The sequence below is a fragment of the Carlito syrichta genome, unplaced genomic scaffold (genome assembly GCF_000164805.1).
Source record: "Carlito syrichta isolate Samal-C Ts95f unplaced genomic scaffold, Tarsius_syrichta-2.0.1 Scaffold305058, whole genome shotgun sequence".
NCBI lineage: Eukaryota > Metazoa > Chordata > Mammalia > Primates > Tarsiidae > Carlito > Carlito syrichta.
Window position 1 is genome coordinate 352,342 of NW_007249154.1, and position 20,638 is coordinate 372,979.

General features: G+C 36.5%; 1 protein-coding gene across 1 annotated transcript in view; it reads left to right on the forward strand.

Annotated features, from left to right (window-relative positions):
• The window catches only part of LOC103263401 (gephyrin-like), a 324,475-nt gene extending 304,185 nt beyond the window's left edge, over positions 1-20,290 (forward strand). Inside the window, exons 7-9 of the mRNA XM_021713947.1 lie at positions 11,838-11,904; positions 17,942-18,214; positions 20,108-20,290. Coding sequence (XP_021569622.1) covers positions 11,838-11,904; positions 17,942-18,214; positions 20,108-20,290 — 523 coding nt within the window. The remainder of the gene's footprint in view (positions 1-11,837; positions 11,905-17,941; positions 18,215-20,107) is intronic.
• Positions 20,291-20,638: the final 348 nt, after the last annotated feature.

A 20,638-nucleotide genomic window follows, 5' to 3' on the forward strand; every position in this document is an offset into this window, starting at 1 on the left:
ACAATAGCAAGAACCTGGAACCAACCATGCTGTCCATCAAAAGTGGACTGGATTAAAAAAATGTGGTACATGTACATGATGGAATACTACCCAGCCATAAAAAAGAACAAAATCATGAATTTCGCAGCAATCTGGATGGAACTAGAGTCGATAATACTGAGTGATCTCTCACAGAAACAAAGATCTGAGTATCACATGTTCTCACTCATATAGTGGACCTTGAACATCTACCATAATACTATAAAAAAAGGACTGACAGTAGTGGGAAACAATGGGGGGGGTAGGGAGGGGAAGGGAGGTGGGACTAATGGTAGTCAATGTCTGGGGATGGGGAGACACCCCTTATTAACAAGGGTGCCTGAATGATGCACATTTGTATACCTAACCCTTAACTGTACCCCACAATTTTATAATAAAAATATGTTTTTTAAAAAAAGAGATGTCTATTCCTGTCTTTTGTCCACTTTTTAATGAGGTTATTTGTTTTTTTAGTGCTGAGTTGAGTTCCTTGCAGATTCTAAATATTAACACTTTGAGGCATAATTTGAAAATATTTTCTTTCATTTAGTAAGTTTTCTGTTCACTCTGTTGATTATTCCTTTTGCTGTGCTGAAGCTAAAGTTTAATTAAGTGTCTTTTGTCTATTTTTGGTTTTATTGCCCTTGTTTTGGGGTTCTTTGTCATAGATTCTTTGCCTAGGTCAATGTCCAGAAGAGTATTTCCTAAGTTTTCTTCTAGGGTTGTTATAGTTTTAGGTCTTACATTTAAGTATTTAATCCATCTTGAGTTAATTTTTGTATATGGTGAGAAATTGGAGTCCAGTTTCATTTTTCTGCATGTGGCTAGCCAATTTTCCCAACAACATTTATTGAATAGAGTATCTTTTTTTCATTGTTTATTTTTGTCAGCTTTGTCAAAGATCAGTTGATTGTAGAAATGTTTTTATTTTTGGTTCTCTATTCTGTTCCATTGCTTAATCTGTCTATTCTTGTGCCACTATCATTCTGTTTTAGTTACTATAGCCTTATAGTATAATTTTGAAGTCAGGTAGTGTGATGGCTCTGCAGTTGTTCTTTTTGCTTAGAATTACTTTGGCTATTTAGGCTGGGTTTTTTTGTTTGTTTCATGTAAACTTTAAGATTTCTTTTTTTTAGTTCTGTTAATAACAAAGTTGCTGTTTTGATTAGGATTGCATTGATCCATAGATTGCTTTGGGCAGTATGTTCATTTTAATTATATTGATTCTTCCAATCCATGAACATGGGATGTTCTTTTATTTGTTTGTGTCCTCCCCAATTCTTTCATCTGTGTTTTGAAATTCTCCTTGTAGAGATCTTTCACCTCCTTACCTAGGTGTATTCCTAGGTATTTTATTTTTTTGTGTCTAGTGTGAATGGGATTAAGCTCTTGATTGGTTCTTGACTTGAGCATTGTTGGTGTATAGGAACATTACAGAATTTTATACATTGATTTTGTATCCTGAGAGTTTACTGAAACCATTTATAAGATCTAGAAGTTTCTTGGAGGAGTCTTTATGATTTTCTAGGTGTACAGTCATTTCATCTGTGAACTGGGATAGTCTGACTTCCTTCTTGCTGATTTGGATGCTGTTTATTTCTTTCTCTTGCCTGTTTGCTTTTGCTAGGACTTCCAGTATGATGTTGAATAAGAGTGATGGTGTGGACTTGTCTGTCATGTTCCTGCTCTGAGGGAGAATGTTTTCAACTTTTCCCTGTTAAGTATGATGTTAGATATGAGTTTGTCATATATAGCTCTTATTATTTTGATATATGTTCCTTCAGTGCCGTTTGTTGAGGGTTTTTACCATGAAGGGATAATGGATTTTGTCAAATACCTCTGCAACTATTAAGATGATCATATAGTTTTTATTTTTGCTTCTGTTTATGTGACGGATTACGTGTATTGATTTGCAGTTGTTGAACCTTCCTTGAATCCCTGGAATAAAACCCACTTGGTCGTGATGGATAATTTTTTTGATGTGCTGTTCAATTCAGCCTTGAATTGAATTTTGTTAAGGATTTTAGCATCTGTATTCATCAGGTAAATAGGCCTGTAGTTTCCTTTTTTCTTATGCCCTTGCCTGATTTTGGTATTAGTGTGATACTGGTTTCATTGTATGAGTTAAGGAGGAGTCCCTTGTCTTCGATTTTCTGGAATAGTTTCAGTAGTATTGGTACCAACTCTTCTTTATATGTCTGATAAAATTCGACTGTAAATCTGTCTTCCCCTGGGAAGTTTTTGTTGTTGTTGGGAGTTTTTTTCGTTTTTTTGTTTTTATTACTTATTATTTTCATTGCTCATCATTGGTCTATTCAGGGTGTCTATTTCTTCCTGGTTTAGTATTAGGAGGCTGTATATTTCCAGGAATTTGTCCATTTCACCTAGGATTCCAGTTCGTTGCCTTAGGGGTATTCATAGTAGTCTCTGATTATCTTTTTTATTTCGGTAGTATGTCACCTCTTTCATTTCTGATTGAATCTATTTGTTTTTCCTCTTTTTCATGGTTAGTCTAGCTAGAAGTCTTTCAATTTCATTTATCCTTTCAAAAACAACTTTTTGATTCGTTGATCCTTTGTATCATTTTTTTGGGCCTCAGTCTCATTAAGTTCTGCTCTGATCTTTGTTATTCCTTTTCTTCTGCAAGCTTTAAGTTTAGATTGTTCTTGTTTTTCTAGTCTTTGAGGTACAAGGTTAAGCTCTAAATTTCTGATCTCTCTATCTTTTGGATGTAGACTTATTATGCTATAAACTTAGAACACTCAGGACTGTTTTTGCTATGCCCCAGAGGTGTTTTATATTATGTCATTATTTTTAATTGTTATTTTAATTGTATGAACATCAGTGGGTTTTTTTTTTTTTCCAGAATGAAGAACTCCCTTTTCTTATAAGACAGGTCTGTCAGTTTTTATTTATCTGGGAAAAACTTTATCCCTCCTTCGTATTTGAAGGATAACTTTGCTTGATACAATATTATTGGATGGCAATTCAATTCTTTGAGCACTTGGAAAATGTAGTTCCACTCCCTTTTGACATATATTGTTTTTATTAAGAAGTCTGTTGCCAGGCAAATCGGAGCTCCTTTATATTTTATTTGCTTCTTTTATCTTGCTACTTTTACATGTCTTTCTCTGTCCTTGACCTTTGAGAATGTAATTATTATATGACATGGGCTAGTTTTATTTGAAGAAAATGTGTCTGTCTGGTGTCCTCTGACCTTCCTATACTCATATATTTGTATCTTACTCAAGTTTTGGAAAGTTTTCTGTTGTTATTTCTTTGAATAAGCTTTTTACCCTTTGCTCTATTCTGTATGATATTGAAGATACATGGAAACATGACATTATACATTTGCAAAAACTCATAGAACTTTATACCATACAGAATGCTTAATATGTACAAATTGCAGTTGACAGATCCCAGAAAAAAATGAGGACTCTGCCAAAAGAATTTAAACGTAATACAAAATAAATGAAACAATCTCATGCAGGGGGAACGTACTGATCTAAATAACCATAACCCCAGTCTTACCAAGACAAACTATCATACAATCTCCCATACTGGGCATTCTCCAGAAAACTACTTATCAAAGTTGTCAAGGTCATCAAAAACAAGGAAAGTCTAAAAGATGATCACTACCAAGAAGAGTATATGGAGACAGGACAGCTAAATGCAATTTGGTAATATAAACAGAATCTTGGAACAGGAAAAGGACATTATGTAAAAAGTAAGAAATATTAACAAACTATGGGCTTTAGTTAATAATAATGTATCAATATTAGTTCATTAGTTGCATCAAATGTACTGTAATAACATAAGCTGCTATAGGGGAAACTGGGTGCACAGTATATGGGAACTCTCTATACTACTTTCTACATTTTTCTGTAAACCTAATACTGTTCTTAAAAATGAAGTATTTAGTCGGGCTCAGTGGCTCAGCCTGTAATCCCATGGCTTTGGGAGGCTGAGGTGAGTGGATTGCCTGAGCCCGCGGGTTCAAGACCCGCCTGGGCAGCAAGACCTCATCTCTACAATCAGCCGGGCATGGTAGCGCGTGCCTGTAGTTCCAGCTACTTGGAAGGCTGAGGCGGAAGAATCGCTGGAGCCCAGCATGTTGAGGCTGCGGTGGCCGGGCGCACCCACTGCACTCCAGTCTGGGCGACAGAGTGAGACTCCAACTCAAAAAAAAAAAAAAAATGAAGTATTTTATTAATAACAGTAATCAGTTAATTTTAGAGGCATATTCTTTACATCCAAGGAACAAATCCAATATTACATAAACTGTTCCTAAGTATAGTAGAACAGTAAACATTTCCCAATTCATATTATGAACCTAGGGTATTCTTATTACCAAAACCAGAAAAGGATAGTAGAAAATAGGGAAAATATAGGCTAATTTCCATTGTGGGCATAAATGTAAAAACTCTAAAAGTAAAATATGAGCATACCAAATCCAAAAGTATATTAAAAAATTGATATATGACCAAGATAGATTTATCTCAAGGACGCAAATATGGTTCAACATTAGCTAATTGATACACATAAGTCAACATATTAACAAATTAAAGGGAAAAAATCATATGGCATTCTCAATTTATTTATAAAAAGCATTTGATAAAATTCTACACCTATTTTGGATAACAACTTTAAGCAAGCTAGGATTAAAAGAGAACTTTCTTAATCTGATAAAGCAAATATAGTTAATAATTACATATTATTAGTACTCTCTTTAAAGTTAGAAGATAGAGTCCAACTATAATTCTATTCAACTTTGTACAAAATAAAAGAAAAAAATGGTACAAGCATTGAAAAGGACAAAACTTTATGATTATCTGTATGAAAACTTACTTTAAAAATCAGTCGTTTTTCAGAACCAGTGGAAGAGTTCTTCAAGTTTGTTGAATATAAGATCAAGGTATGTCTGGGTTTGGTGGCTCAGTCTGTAATCCCAGCACTTTGGGAGGCCTAGGTGAGTGGATTGTCTAAGCCTACCCACAGGTTCAATACCAACATGGGAAACTTGGCGAGACCTCATCTCTACAATTTAAAAAAAAAAAATTAGCCAAGTATGGTAGCGCACACCTATAGTTACAGCTACTTGGAAGACTGAGGCAGAAGAATCCCAAGTAGGTTGACGCTGGGGTGGCTGGGAGTGTGCCACTGCACTCCAACCTGGGTGATGAATTGAGACTCAAAAAAAAAAAAAAAAGATCAAGATATGTCAATTGCTACTCTATAAAACAAAAATGTATTTTTTTAGAGGGAGCCATTTTCAGGGTTTATTTCACAATGTTGATATTGTAACCTTAGCACAATTTTCTGAGCTTTCCTTGTCTTATAAAAATGAGTTTATTAAATATCTAAATGATATTGTTTCAGGTGTTTTGTGGTAGTGTTTATACAGAACCTACCCTCTAGAAATTTGCAATTATTGGGCACCCTATACAAACAGATGGAAATATATTAATTACTGAACAAAAATATTAAACCAGTACTTAAGGTGCTTAAATTTAAAATTACAATTGTAGAGGCAATTTTATCTCAGACTTTTTATTAAGAAAAATTTCATATATATATATACCAAATTGAAAGAATTTTACAGTGAATACTTTTAAAGATTCTACCTAGATTCTATTATTAGCATTTTATAATAGCTGCTTTATCACTTATCCATCATTTATTCAGCCAAAAGGCATTTTAAAAAACACTTTAACAGCATCAAGCATTATCAGTAGAGGCAGCAACAGTGTTTATGGGATTAATAAAGTTGGTGCAAACACTATGGAAGATAACTTCCATTTATATAGTAAATCTGCACATTGGTGTATTCCTGTGACTCATAAACTATACTCCTATTAATAGTTATATATCCTAGACCAATAGTTTTCAAATGGTTTTGACCATAAGTCACAGTAAGCCATATACTTTACATTGTTTTTCAGTACTCACACACATATCTGTATACAGAGACACACACATGTCTCTGTATGTGGGTATGATATATGCATATATGAAGTGTTGAGTGAAAAAAGCAAGCTGTGTAAGAATATATACAGTATGACTTTACCTGTATATAAATTTCAAAAATGTGCTCAGTGAACTATAGGTAAACTGTACAAAAGTATTTTTTTAAAGTAAATGAATGGCTTATATATGCTTCACACGGATGAATTTTGAAAACATATTAAGTTAAATAATCCAATCACAAAAGGCATATCATATAGTTCCATTTATATGAAATGTCTGAAATAGAGACAAAAAGTAGATAGTTACTGCCTAGAGCTAAGGGCTGGGAGACAATGTGGAGTGACTGCTAATGGGTGTGGGATTTTTTTGTGAGGGGATGATGAAATGTTCTAAAACTGATTGCCATGATAATTGCACAACTCTGAGAATATACTTTAAAAACTACAGAATTGTATACTTTAAATGGATAAATTGTATGGCATGTGAATTATATCATGATACAGCTGTTAAAAAATAAGTAAGAGAAAAATCATCTCAAAATTCAAGATAATAGTTATTTGGGGAACTTGAGATCAGGGCAAGGCACAGAGTGATCTTTGAGGGTACCAGTAGTGATCTATTTCTTCACCTAGATGGTAGGCCTATCAGTGGGGTTTTTATTATTGTCTATGTAAATATGTTATGAGTTTTTGTGTATTTAATACTTAATTTTAAAATTTTTTCACTGTGGGTAAAGTCTATGGATAAAGACTGAATTACTTAAGATTACCTTCTACTGGTATCTAATCTGTCTGTGCTGCCTTTTAGCATCATCTTCCACCCATACTCATTGTTACCACACACACTGGATTTTCTTGCTAGCTTCTGAGTACTTTGCACATGCCATTTCCTCTGCCTGGAATTTATACTAGAAGTTCTTCCTTCTCTCTTTATTTCTGTGAACTTACCAGTTCTTTAGATAGCAGCTTAGATTTTCCTTTGTTTTGGAAGCTTCCCTAACCACCCCTACACTCCCTCAGCTAAAATTAGAATGTCCTTCCTATTGTTCCCAGAGTATTTTTGCCTAGTGTACATTTATATACATTTAAGATATATTTTATAACATAAACCAAAAATGATTCAACTTGTATTTAGTGTTTTCTATTATCAGACTTTCTTTTCGTATATCTCGTGTTACCCCTTTCGGTTCATCTTAGACTATTATTCCTGAATTAGTGCCTGAAATATTGAACAGAATCCATGAAAGGTCCCCGGTACATTAAAAAACATGGTACATATATACCAAAGAATACTATGCAGCCATAAAAAAGAATGAAATCATGTCCTTTGTAGCAACATGGATGGAGCTGGAGTTTGTCATCCTAAGTGAACTGACTCAGAAACAGAAAACCAAATACCACATGTTCTCACACATATGGGGGGGCTAAATAGGCATAAAGATGGAAATAATGGTCACTTAGGGCACAAATAAGGGAGAGGTGAGAAGTTGGTTAAGGTTCAGAAATTACCTATTGGGTACATTATTCACTGTCTGGGGAATAGGCCACTGAGACCCAGTCCCCACCCACTACACAATATGTCCATGTAACAAACATGTATATGTATCCCCAAATCTAAATTTTTTTTTAAAAAAAGAATGTATTCTAATTTTTTACAGTGAATTCATAATTTCTTCTATCTAATTCTTGTATACTTTTTAAAGGAAAGATGAGCCAAAGTTTTCATTTTGTTTTGTTTTGTTTTGTTTTTTCGAGACAGGGTCTCACTTTGTTGCCCAGGCTGGAGTACAGTGGCATGATCCCAGCTTACCACAACCTCAACCTCATGGGCTTAAACTATTCTTCTGCCTCAGCCTCCCGAGTAGCTGGGAATACAAGTACACACCACAACACCAGCTAATTTTTCTAGAGAGGAGATATCACTATGTTTTCCAGGTTGGCCTCAAACTCCTGGGCTCAAGTGATTCTCCCACCTTAGTCTCCCAGTGTGCTGGGATCATAGGGGTGAGCTACTGCACCCTCTCAAAGTATTTACTGAGTGCCTATGATATACTAGGCATTTTATTATGCATTATACTTTAAGATTATTTTAATCCTTTCAACAAGTTGAGTTTTGAAGACTAAGGATAGAAACGTTTATTAATTAAGCCAGGACTGCATTGATAATAAATAGGAGTACCCAAATTCAAGCACAGCAGTTCTCAAACTTTACCATGGATCAGAAGCAACTAGAGAGCTTATTAAGATTCAGATTACTGGATCCTGCCCTCATAGTTTCTTATCCAGTATATCAGTAGCAGAGAGGAGGGGATAAACACACTGTGGGAGATCTTACATTACTAACAAGTTTTCAAATAATGTATATGTTGCTGGTGCAGAGACCACAATTTGAAAAATACTTGCCTATCAGACTGTAACATCTTTCCACTGGTATTTGTTAGCTCACAATACTCTTCTTTCTATAAGTACAACATATCAGGTGCAAAGCAATGTACTCAAAATGCATTTGGTGCTTTTTTTTCCCCATGCTTTTGCATTATTTTCCCCCTCCACCTAAATTGCTCTCTTTTTCTTGCCCTTCCTCTTATTGTTTCTTACCTGTTAAAATATTTTCCTTTATAAAACTACTCACATGCTATCTTTTTTAAAAGTCTTACCTCTTGGCCTTGCTTAGTAATATACCACTTTTATTTAAATCATGATACTTTTTACCAATTTGTATTACTATTTGCTATTTTGTGTTGAGCTGTTTTTATGTTTTTTGGTTTGAGTTGGAGTCTCACTCTGTCGCCCAGACTGGAGTGCAGTGGCCGCTCCCGGCCACCGCAGCCTCAACCTGCTGGGCTCCAGCGATCCTTCCGCCTCAGCCTTCCAAGTAGCCAGAATTACAGGCATGCGCTACCACGCCCGGCTGATTTTTTGATTTATTGTAGAGATGAGGTCTTGCTGCCCAGGCGGGTCTCGAACCCATGGGCTCAGGCAATCCACTCACCTCAGCCTCCCAAAGGCGCGGGATTACAGGCTGAGCCACTGAGCCTGGCTTTGTTTTTATGTTTTAATGTTCTGTATTATATTTGTAAACTCCTTATGGATTTAGGTTGCATTTATCCCATAATACTCAGTACAGATCTTTAGTTTAAAAAATATTGGAATATGCTAAGGATGAGTTGTTTGGTTTTATAAAAATTGCTAAATGAGATAGTGTTTGTAAGAATTCTTTGTTAACCATAAAGTGTTATATAAAGGTGAAGTACTTTCTTCTTACAATGACTCTGGACATTGTATAGATGAAAAGTATATCTCAAAATTAATTTGTAAATGCTTCAAAGAGATCAGGGAAATTACAAAGAATAAAAAATGTCTGATCTAATTTGTTGACAAAATAAAAGGCAAAAAAAATTAGCTGAAATACATATAATCTCTCCTAGCTATGTAGTAAAACCTTTAATTATATCACACATACACACACACACACACACACATACACACACACACACACACACACACACAGAAATAGTGGTCTAGATATTATAACTGTGGGTTATCTTAGCACTACCACTAGGGTATCATTCTAGAGTGGTTGAAGTATTCCAGTAAAAGACCTGGGTTTGATGACCAAAAAGTTGAAATAAAAAGAATTAACTAAGTTGTTTGCCATTAACCTGCTAGTGGAAGGAGTTACAATTTTCTTGGAAAATAGAATCTAACAAATTTCATAGTACTTAATAAATTAAAATTTTATATAGAAGCAACATCCTGTCAGTAATGATAAATTCATTGACATTATACTGAGAAAAGGAAACTACATAAACACAAGCTGTGATGAACTTACTGTATAAAATTACAAAGATCCCAGAGACATATATCAATCAAATAATTTTACCCCATTATTTTTTCATATTTTGTAAATGACTGTATTTATCTCTCCTTCACAGAAAAGTTTGTGGATAACATGCAATAATTATTATGGGAATATTTATAATTTTTAGGAGGAAAGGTACTACAAACTCACTGGTACAGTTAACATTATATTCTCTGAGGTAATAATATGCTCTTAGCCTAAATTCTAGATTTATCTTACAAGTTACCAGATTTGTTTTATGAAAATAGGTGACTTTAAAACTGATGACATTGCAGTCATATGATGACATAATCAATTAGCTATCAAATTGACAAAAAGCTACAATGCAGCATTTTCATTGGGAAAACAAAATTTCTAAGTAAACACGAACATGGAACATATTAAGAACTATATACTCACCCAGTGCTATGTTGACACAAATTTCAGTATTTTATCCAATTCCAACTGCCAGAACTAGGCCAGATTTTAAAGAAATATTATTAAGATTAAAGGTTAGGCTGCACATGGTTGTTCACACCTGTAATCCCACTTGGGGAGGCTGAAATGGGAGGATCACTGAAACCAGGAGTTCCAAATCAGCATGGGCAACATAGACCCCAATCTATACAAAAACAAAAGTCATTTTTGAAAAATTGAGGGTTGCAAAATAGCCTTAAAATTTTTAAATAAAACCATCAGCAGTTATTCCTTTAAGAAGGCCAGCAGGTGATTCAGTAATTATTTTCAGATATGTGGAAAGTTTTAAATAAGTGGCTAGCAACTCACCTCCTTCAGATTCTGAATAGGACAAGAAAACAGTAGCATATTAGACAGCTTTAGGTTATTTCAGAGAATGATATTAATTAAAAAATAATCATAAGTTTTGGAAAAAATATTATTACATGACTTCAAAAATCTTACTTGTATAATTTAAAAAATAGCATAATCTCTTTGTTTTCAAATGATGAAAATGAGGTAATGTTACCAGATCAAAGAAACAGCCAATTAGTGACAGAGCATGAGTCCAACTTCTCTGTGAAAATCTAGACCTTTGATTCTTGACTCCGGTCTTCCAGTGCTTTTCCACTGTTTATGTTTGGTTGGTTTTTTTTTGAGTCTTACTCTATTGCCTGGGCTGGAATGTAGCGGCAAGCTACTGCCGCCTTGACATGCTGGGCTCAGGCAATCTTTCTCCCTCAGCCGTCCAAGCGGCTGGGACTACAGACACACGCCACCACTCCAGGCTAATTTTTTTTTTAATTTTATTGTAGAGAGAAATTCTCACCATGTTGCCCAGGCCGGTCTCAGACTTCTGGGCTCAGGCAGTCTCTTTGTCTTGGCCTCCCAAAGTGCTGAGATTACAAGCGTGAGCCACAATGCCTGGCCATATTTCTTATCTAACTATTTGGTTTAAATGTAAGCTGGAAATTGACAGTTATCTCTGAAAGTCATTTCTGGCTTAAAATGCCTGTGATTATCAATGGCTGTGTTAACTATTGAGATCTCCAGCCTCTTCTCCACTTCTGTTTTTTGTTTTTTGAAAACCTTTGCTTTACTTTAAAACTTACAGACTTCCTGAGAAGCAAGAGCTCAATCTAAGTCTTACTTAACTCGAGTGCTTTATGTGTGTAAATAAATGTTTAAATGTAAATTTTACTATACTAGGCACTTTTATGTACTATCTCATTGAACTCTTACGGTTATATAAGATATGAAAAAGCTGAAATTAGACAAAAAAAGTAATTTGACTATGTCAAATTGCTAAAAGTGGGTAATTTATTCTGATTCCACATTCAGTGCATTTTTTTAATCCATTGTGCTAAGAGTTATTATAAATACTTCAGTCAGAATGCCCAGTTCATATAGCAACTGGTGAATCTCTTACTATAGCAATTTTACTCCTAAAACAGTTTTTCACAAGTAAGGTAAAATGATTTCACTTTGCTGTTGAATATATATAAACCAAGTATTAATTGCAATTTAGTATTCATCCACTTTTTCTTTTCTTTCAGGCCTGTATGTGGAATCAGAGGGAAAACTCTCATCATTAATCTTCCAGGTAGCAAGAAAGGATCTCAGGTAAGCCACTTTTACATTTATATGGTAAAATATACGAACTTTTAGCCAACTGTGAGAGTTAGCTAACCAAACAGTTGGACCACCCCACAACACTGACCTCACTTCTCACATCAATTGCAAGTGCACAGGATTCCCAGAAATACACTTAGGTTTCATAATTCACTAGAAAGATTACAGAACTCACTGAAAGCAGTTATACTCACAGTTATGGTTTATTACAGGGAAAGGATACAGATTAAAACCAGCTAAGGAGGCTGGATAAGGTAGCTCATACCTGTAATCCTAGCACTTTAAGAGGCCAAGACAGGAGGATTGCTTGAAGCCAGGAGTTGGTTTGCTGCCAACCTGAGCAACATAGTGAGACCCCATCTTTATAAAAATTAGCAGGGTGTGGTGGTGCACACCTGTAATCCCACCTACTCGGGATTAGGTAGGAAGATAATAGCTGGGCAGGAAGATCGCTTGAAGCCAGGAGTTGGAGACTACAGTGAGCTATGATCATGTTACTCCACTCCAGCCTGGGGTCACAGAGTGACACCCCTTCTCTAAAACAAAACAAAAAAATCAGCCAAGGGAAGAAGTGCATAAGACAAAGTCCAGTAGACATATCAAACTCAGAGCTTCCATTATCCTCTCCCCGTGGAGTTGTAAATTACTCTCCTGGCATTGATGTATGATAATACACTTGAAGTATTACCAATCTGAGATGCTTACCTGAGCTTTTTGTGTCCAGAATGTTTTTGGAGCTCATTACGTACTGCTCACGTGACTGACCTTTAGCCTTTAGCCCTTCCCAGAGGTTAGACTGATACCTTTAGTTTCTAATACCTTAAAGAGGCAAAACTGATACCATATGCCCTAAAGTCCCCTTCACAAATCACATTGTTAGACTGTCTCATGACCAAAGCCCTCAGGCAAATAAAAACACTCCTATCAGGCTATCAGGCACGACATTCTGAGGACCTAGAGATGACTTCCTAGTAGCTGAGGTTAAAGACTACATTTTGTATAGTAAAAAAAGAAAACATGTTCGACTGGGCATCTATATTTACTAAAGCATTCATATGATAGGCACAGCAATAGTATCAGTGTGAATATGCCTAAGATTTGAAGGAGGCAGTTTGGGTATGAATAGAGTTAGAGAAAAAGTTAATCCATCATATAACCATTGCATACATTTTCATATTTTTATACTAATTTTCTGATTTCTCACCTTGATCTATAACTATTTGTATCATATGATAAATTTGTGCAGAGCTATATATCATAGAAATTGGCTGATGGTTAACTATACCCAGTTCTTCCTCAGACTAGTCATTTTCCATTGGTATTCTATCCTGAGGAGGCTTTAACTCAATTTCCCAATACATTTGACCAAAAAAAGAGTCAAAAGATACTGGCACATTATTAGAGTCCCTCTTAGACATGAGCAATTAACTCATTCATCACCATGTCATATGGCCAATATGTCTCCCAGTATGATACCACTCAGGTTTACAGGCTTGTCAGATTCCTAAAGTGGGAGTGGTCACAGAAACATATGACTCCACCATTTCAAGCATCTGTTACAGCTGAGCTAAGAAGCAATGTTATCTCATGTTCTGAACCTCTTTTGTAACACAAGTATAATATTGTTTCCTTTATTGTATAACCTATTTATTCATTCCTTTACCCTCAGCTACCATTTCTCCTTCTCTCTATTATACCCAGACTCTTATATCTTTGAAAGAGATGTAAGGTTTGGCCACTGTGCTGGTCCAGATTGCCATAAGTAATACTAGTTTAGCAAGTGCTCAGTCTATTTCTATTCATATAGGGTAGGGTTGCATCTTAACCCACTAGACAGTGTAACTGCATCCCATCTGCTGTCAACCCTAATTTGGCCAGATGTGATGAAGGCCAAATCTACACCCATCAGGCCCTTAGAAATTCTTACATAAAAGTTTAAAGATAACAGTTTCTGCTACTGCTCCCACCATTGTGGCCTTGGTCCTAGGAGACCACTGATTAGGTAAAAAAAAGAAAAGAAAAGAAAATTGAGGTAACGTGAGAGAAAAAGAAAAGGTATAGCCATAAAGAAAAGAGTAAAATCAAACCAGCATCTTTCCCAAACCCCACTTTCCTGGAAAAGTGAAGGAATCTGTCGAGTGGAGACCTTCCTTTACCCCTCCCCCCACATTGAATGTGATCACACACTCATGAAGGCATGTAAGCCACCCCTTCATGCCTTTATCTTCCTCACTTTAGACAAAAATGTTTCTATTGCCCATTCCATTCTCTATCAAATTATTACTCTTAGGATGAAAATGTATTCCTCGGTCAGAAGAAATGTGACTCAAGAGTTCAAATTGGTCCAGTATCTTCTGTTCTGACCCTTTTATACTACTCTGAGCATTTGCGTCTACCACCGGGTGAGCAAAACCCAGTCCAGAGTAAATGTCTATTCCTGTTAGGACTGACCCACTAGGAGCCTCTAGGAGCTATCAGCATCAGTCCTACTTGCCAATTATGTACAGGGCCTTCCCTCTTTGGAATCTGCCCCGTAGCCCTCACATCTTTGCATTGCTGCAGCTTCCAAGTGTCTACTCATCTCATGGGTGCAGGTGATTGGATCAGGCAAGCATACTGGGATATCTGCTCTCTGGTTCTAATCAAGTTCCAAACCTGGAAGGGAGTTCTGATGAACATCAACATATCATATTTTAACGCATCCCCTTAAGTTCCCAGAGTGATTTCCATAGGGTCATATCCCATACAGGCATCTGTTTAATAGGTCAATCTTCCACTGTACTTCTGCCTGAATATATGGACAGGCCATTAGACACTACTTATGAGTCAGTAAAAACCCAGACATAGGGGCAGGGATCATGTAGTTCATTCCATAGTTCATTTGTTTTTACCTTCTCCAGTCAGAGTAGTAGCCTTCCAAACAGGGTGCTCTCTGTTTACCTTGGAACTGCCCTCTATAAACTGGGTAGTTCTTTCTTGGTCAATAAAGAGTTGTTTATAAGGCACCATCCAAGTGGCTAAAGTGAATTTGGCCGTAAGAAAAAGAGGATACCTGTTTCTGAGTACCTCCTTGCATTCCTTTCATAGCATAATCCTGTATGCACTATTTCCATTTTTTGTAGCACTCTTCTGGGCACTGCCCTCTCCTTTAGAACATTTATCTGACATTATCCAAGACATTATGGGTTTCAAGATAATTTTATGTCCTTCAGTCATAAGGAATTTCTTAAAGTTCAATGGTAAGCTACTAATTGTCTCTCCAATGGAAATGTTCTGACCCAGAATCTCAGCAGTTATCACTAGGTGGCACTCACAGGTTTTTGCCCTAAGTCCCAGTCTCACTCCACACAGGGCTACTGTATAGCAAAGTAATGGTTTGGGTTTTTTTTTAATGATCTTTGTGGGCTCTGGCAATCTTATTGATTCTTTGTTAGCATGTCCAGTTGCTGTTGGTGAAAGGGTGATTTACATGCCTCCTGTTTTGTAATGCTAAGTAAGGGAAGCATGCCCCATTTAAATATAATATCCTTCCCCATAATATATTTAGGTAAAGAGGACTCAACCGCTTCACCTAAAGTTCACTGTTTAAATATTTTAATTTTCATCCAGATTTTCACCTTAGCTTTATTAACTCTTGTATTATTATTTCTAACTATACCCCTCCATTGGGACTTCAATGAGTTTTAGAATCACCGTTGACTCTCATGTCAAGGAGTCCCAACAAATCTGGTCTCCAAATATTGCTGGCTAATGTTGGATGACCAGCATGGGCTCCCATCTGTTCATCCAACCTACAACAGTGGAGGAGTAAGACATTTGTTTTGCCCCCATCAGTGTTCGCTGTATTCTTCCATCTTTTAATGACCATTTAAATATTTCTCTGTCCCTTTAGTCTCCCCGTTATCTTTCCCTATTCTCTTATAAGTCAGTCTAACTTTATTATTTATTGTTTCAATATAACTTTTCTGAGGGGAGGGAAGTAGCTCTGAAACTAGTGGCTATACATTGTACCAGCTAGAATCCAAGCTTGACCCAACCTTATAATCTGCCCCAACAGTCTCCCTTACTTTAATTTTAGCTAGTATGGAGAACAGTAACTAAGGGATTAAATATTTCACTTGATATTTTGCAGTTCTTTATGCATCCAGTGAGACAACTCCTTGGGAATTATCTTTAGTAGCTAATCACAATACAGCAGCAGTTTCATGATGTAGGCAACCCTATGTTCATTTAAAGATCAAAAGTTCATTATCCCTCACGCTCTCTCTCTTTCTAAGCCATGTGTTTCAGTGAGTCAGTGTCTTTCTAGCAAATACCACTTCTCACAACAGCTGTAAGGAGTTTTAACCAACTGTAAAAAATAGCCATTTACAGATTTTGAGTACTCCACAAAACTGCCCTCACTCTGACACCAACTGTAAATTCAGTAGATTCCTAAAATGATCCTCAGGTTTAGTAATTTATGGATATTGCTTATTACAGGAAAAAATACAAATTAAAGTCAGACAAGGGGAAAAGTACATAGGATAGAGTCTAAGAGAGATACCAAACAAGAAACTTCTAGTGTCCTTTCCTTTCAGAGTCATGGGCATTTCACCCTCCTGGTATCAATCTGTAACACTACACATGGAGTATTGCCAGCTGGGAATGTTCACCTGAGCCTTTGGTGTCCAGTGCTTTTAGTGGAACTCAGTCACATATTGCTTGTGTGGCTGGCCTATGTTCTGGCTCTTCTTAGAAATAAGGCTGATACCTTTATTGTCTAGTTCCTTACAGAGGCAAAACTGATGCCATGTTGCCCAAAGACATATGAATAAATAACATTGCCAAACTGTCTAGTGGCCAAAGTCCCTTGGCAAACAAAGACATTCTTATTAGGCATGATGTTCCAATGACCTAGAAATCACTTGCCAAATGCCAAGGGTAAAACCAGACCTCTCTTTAGTCAGTGTTGAATTCTCTACTATATAATCTTTAAGCAGTAAACTGATTTAGCCATACAAAGAGAGTTCAAAAGATTAAACATCTTTCCAGGGATTCTAATAAGCCTCCAGAATTTTTTAATGTATTCCTTTATGTCTTAGATTCTTAAGGTATTTACTTTAAATGTGAAAAAGAAAGACTTTCACCTATTCTGGAAACATATCTGGCCCTATTTTCTGTTTTTTAAGATCTCGCCTATTCTTTTTTTTTTTTTTGATGATACATTATAGGTAATAGTAGCCGGGTGCGGTGGCTCACACCTGTAATCTCAGCACTTTGGGAAGCTGAGGCGAGAGGATTGCCTGAGCCCAGGGGTTCGAGACCAGCCTGGGCAACATTGTGAGGTCTCGTCTCTGCAATAAATCAAAAAATTAGCCAGGCGTGCTAGCACGCACCTGTAGTTCCAGCTACTTGGAAGGCTGAGGTAGAAGGATCTCCTGAGCCTAGCAGGTCAAGGCTGCAGTGACCATGAGCGTGCCACTGCACTCCAGCCTGGGTGACAGAGTGGACTCCAATTCAAACAAAACAAAACAAAACAACCATTATAGGTAATAGTGTGTACCTCAGCAGCATATTATATTGACTTTTAGGCCGTGCTTTTTACATACTTACGTCTTTTGTTTACATACTGTACAGTGTTGCCTAGCTACACTTTTTGATAGTAGTCAGAACTTTAGCTCTCTGAAAAAAATAACCTGGTCCTCATTGGGTTGTCATTTCTAGTGCCCCGCTCTAACTAAAAATATGAAAACTTACCCTGCCCTTCTCATAATACATCACTAAACTACAAAGTTGTGTAGAATTTTTACTTAAAAAATGTAATATGTGCTTTTATAGCACTTAGTTCCTTAGCTTATGGAGAATACTGTAATATATGCCATGCTTACTGCATATTTCACATTGGAAAGACAATGCTTTAAATATGATTTATTCTTGAGACTGATGGGGGGAAATGCAGATTCAGAACATGAATCAATTTAATTGCCACCATTTTATATAACTAGAAAAGTACGTCATCTTAATTTTTTCTTCCTCTTGTGTACAGGAATGCTTTCAGTTTATACTGCCAGCTCTACCTCATGCCATTGACCTTTTACGCGATGCCATTGTAAAAGTAAAGGAGGTGCATGATGAACTTGAAGATTTGCCTTCCCCACCACCTCCTCTTTCCCCTCCTCCCACAACCAGCCCCCATAAACAGACAGAAGACAAAGGGGTTCAATGTGAGGAAGAGGAAGAAGAGAAGAAAGACAGTGGTGTTGCCTCAACAGAAGATAGTTCCTCATCACATATAACTGCAGCAGCCATTGCTGCCAAGGTAAGACTGCTGAGAGAGATTCAGAAATCTAAAGGATCCACAGGTAAATGTACTGATTTCATATCTCTTTCTATCCCATTCCTTTATAAGTTTAATACCTCTTCTGGGCATCTTTTTAAAAGAGTTAGAATGTCCATGATACTTTACCACTATGTTTCCTTCTTGATGCAGATCCCTTGAAAGCATTGAAGTTTTTCTGCGCTCTGAGGCGTTAAAGATAAACTGTTACCTATTGAAGTAATAATTACAGTGATAAATAACATTACCTTTAAGAACTCCTTGGAGATGTCATTTTGTGGACATATTGAATATATAATGTTTATATATTTGAAACATCACTTTACAAATTCTTTAACAGAGAACGTAAGGTAAAAGACCTTTGATGATTCAACAAATGAGTTGAGAAAAAATTTTCTAAAGACAAGGCTATTCAGCAATTGCTGAATTTTCCCGAACTAAGCACTTATTCAAATATTACTTGACACAAGCTGGGCGTGGTGACTCACACCTATAATCCCAGCACTTAGGGAGTCAGAGGCAAGAGGATTGCCTGAGCCCAGGGGTTCAAGACCAGCCTGGGCAACTTGGTGAAACTGTCTCTACAATAAATCAAAAAACTTTTTTTGGTGGCATTAGCCTGTGGTTCCAGCTACTTGGAAGGCTGAGGCAGAAGGATCACCTGAGCCTGTCAGGTCACAGCTGTGGTAGCCATGAATGTTCCACTGCACTCCAGTCTTGGCAACAAAGTGAGGTTGCGACTCAAAACAAACAAACAAAAAAGCAAAAGTTACTTGACACAAATTACTCTAGTGATATAGAGAGGAAATGCATATAATATATTTGCAGTTAAATGTAATAGATTAATAAATATTAGGATGATATCAAATTATTACAAATTCTCTTTGGGCATTTGTGGGGATAAAGATAGAACCATGCAGTACTTGAGTAAATTTAGTCATCTTAAAGTCACAGAACATGATTTATATTATTATCCTTACCTAGCGAAATTCACTTAGTGTGCTTTCTTCAGAAAGTAGCATATCACTTCTAGGAATGAATTTTTTCATTGGTTGAGAGCATAAAGATCGAAGATTTAATTGACATATGAAGTAATTCATACAGTTTTATGAATCATCCACCTATTTTGGCTATGAGCATAGTGAGTTGTTTCATTTTTTGTATTGATAACATATACATAGAATCATAGAGAAATTCTTTTTCGTGAAGCTGGATGATTCTCTCTGTGAATCATTGTGATCAGTGATCCGTTAAATACTTAATGCTAGTAAGTATTTTAGTTGTGTGTGATCTTATTTTTTAATGGACCTAATTGGTACAATAGATACCTTTAAAAATCATTATAAGCCGGGCTCGGTGGCTCAGCCTGTAATCCCGCGCCTTTGGGAGGCTGAGGTGAGTGGATTGCCTGAGCCCGCGGGTTCGAGACCCGCCTGGGCAGCGAGACCTCATCTCTACAATAAATTTAAAAAATCAGCCGGGCGTGGTAGCGCATGCCTGTAATTCCAGCTACTTGGAAGGCTGAGGCGGAAGGATCGCCGGAGCCCAGCAGGCGAGGTTGCGGTGGCCGGGAGCGGCCACTGCACTCCAGTCTGGGCGACAGAGTGAGACTCCAACTCAAAAAAAAAAAAAAAAAAAAATCATTATATATTCTTTCTTTTACTCGTCATTAAAAGAGGAAGAAATATCAAGTTCAATCTGAAGAAAAAGCTTATAGCATTTTAAGTCATGCTGATTTCATCATTCTACATTTAGAAAATTTTGGCATTTCATTGTTCCATTTGTTTTCACTTTTTTTTATTTTTAGTCATTTTGCTTGTGTAGTTTCATGTTTTCTTGTCACTGTATTCATAGTTGTTATGTGTTGTGCATTAGAAGCATCCATTCTACACCAGTCCTGCTGTTATCATGGCACACGGTGAGCAGCCCATCCCTGGTCTCATCAATTATTCCCATCATTCAACAGGCAGTGCAGATGAACGGGTAAGACAAGAAGCTTTTGCATTAATGAATTTGCAAACATGCATCCCACTTCCTCTCCTTAGAGACAGGCTGTAACATATTGTGAAAGATGTGTTATTTTATTCTGATGGGCCTTCATTTCTTATCAGAGTGTAAGTGCCATTGAGTATATTCCATCAAGGAATCTCCTATGCCTGATGAACTGTGTTATCATTAACATTCTGCAGTTTGTGGCAATGAACTTTTATTACATGAGTTTCAAGAAATTCGTTGCTCAGAAGTTATTTTTTCTTAGCAATTTCATAAGATATTTTTGAATAAATTTTCTGGCATAATTAAGATAACCCTTTAAGCAGATCACTTTGAGTCATAAAAACAACAAATTTTAGAGTCCTCTATGGTTTTTAAAGAAAGAAATGTATAAGAATTTTTTTTTAAAAAGAA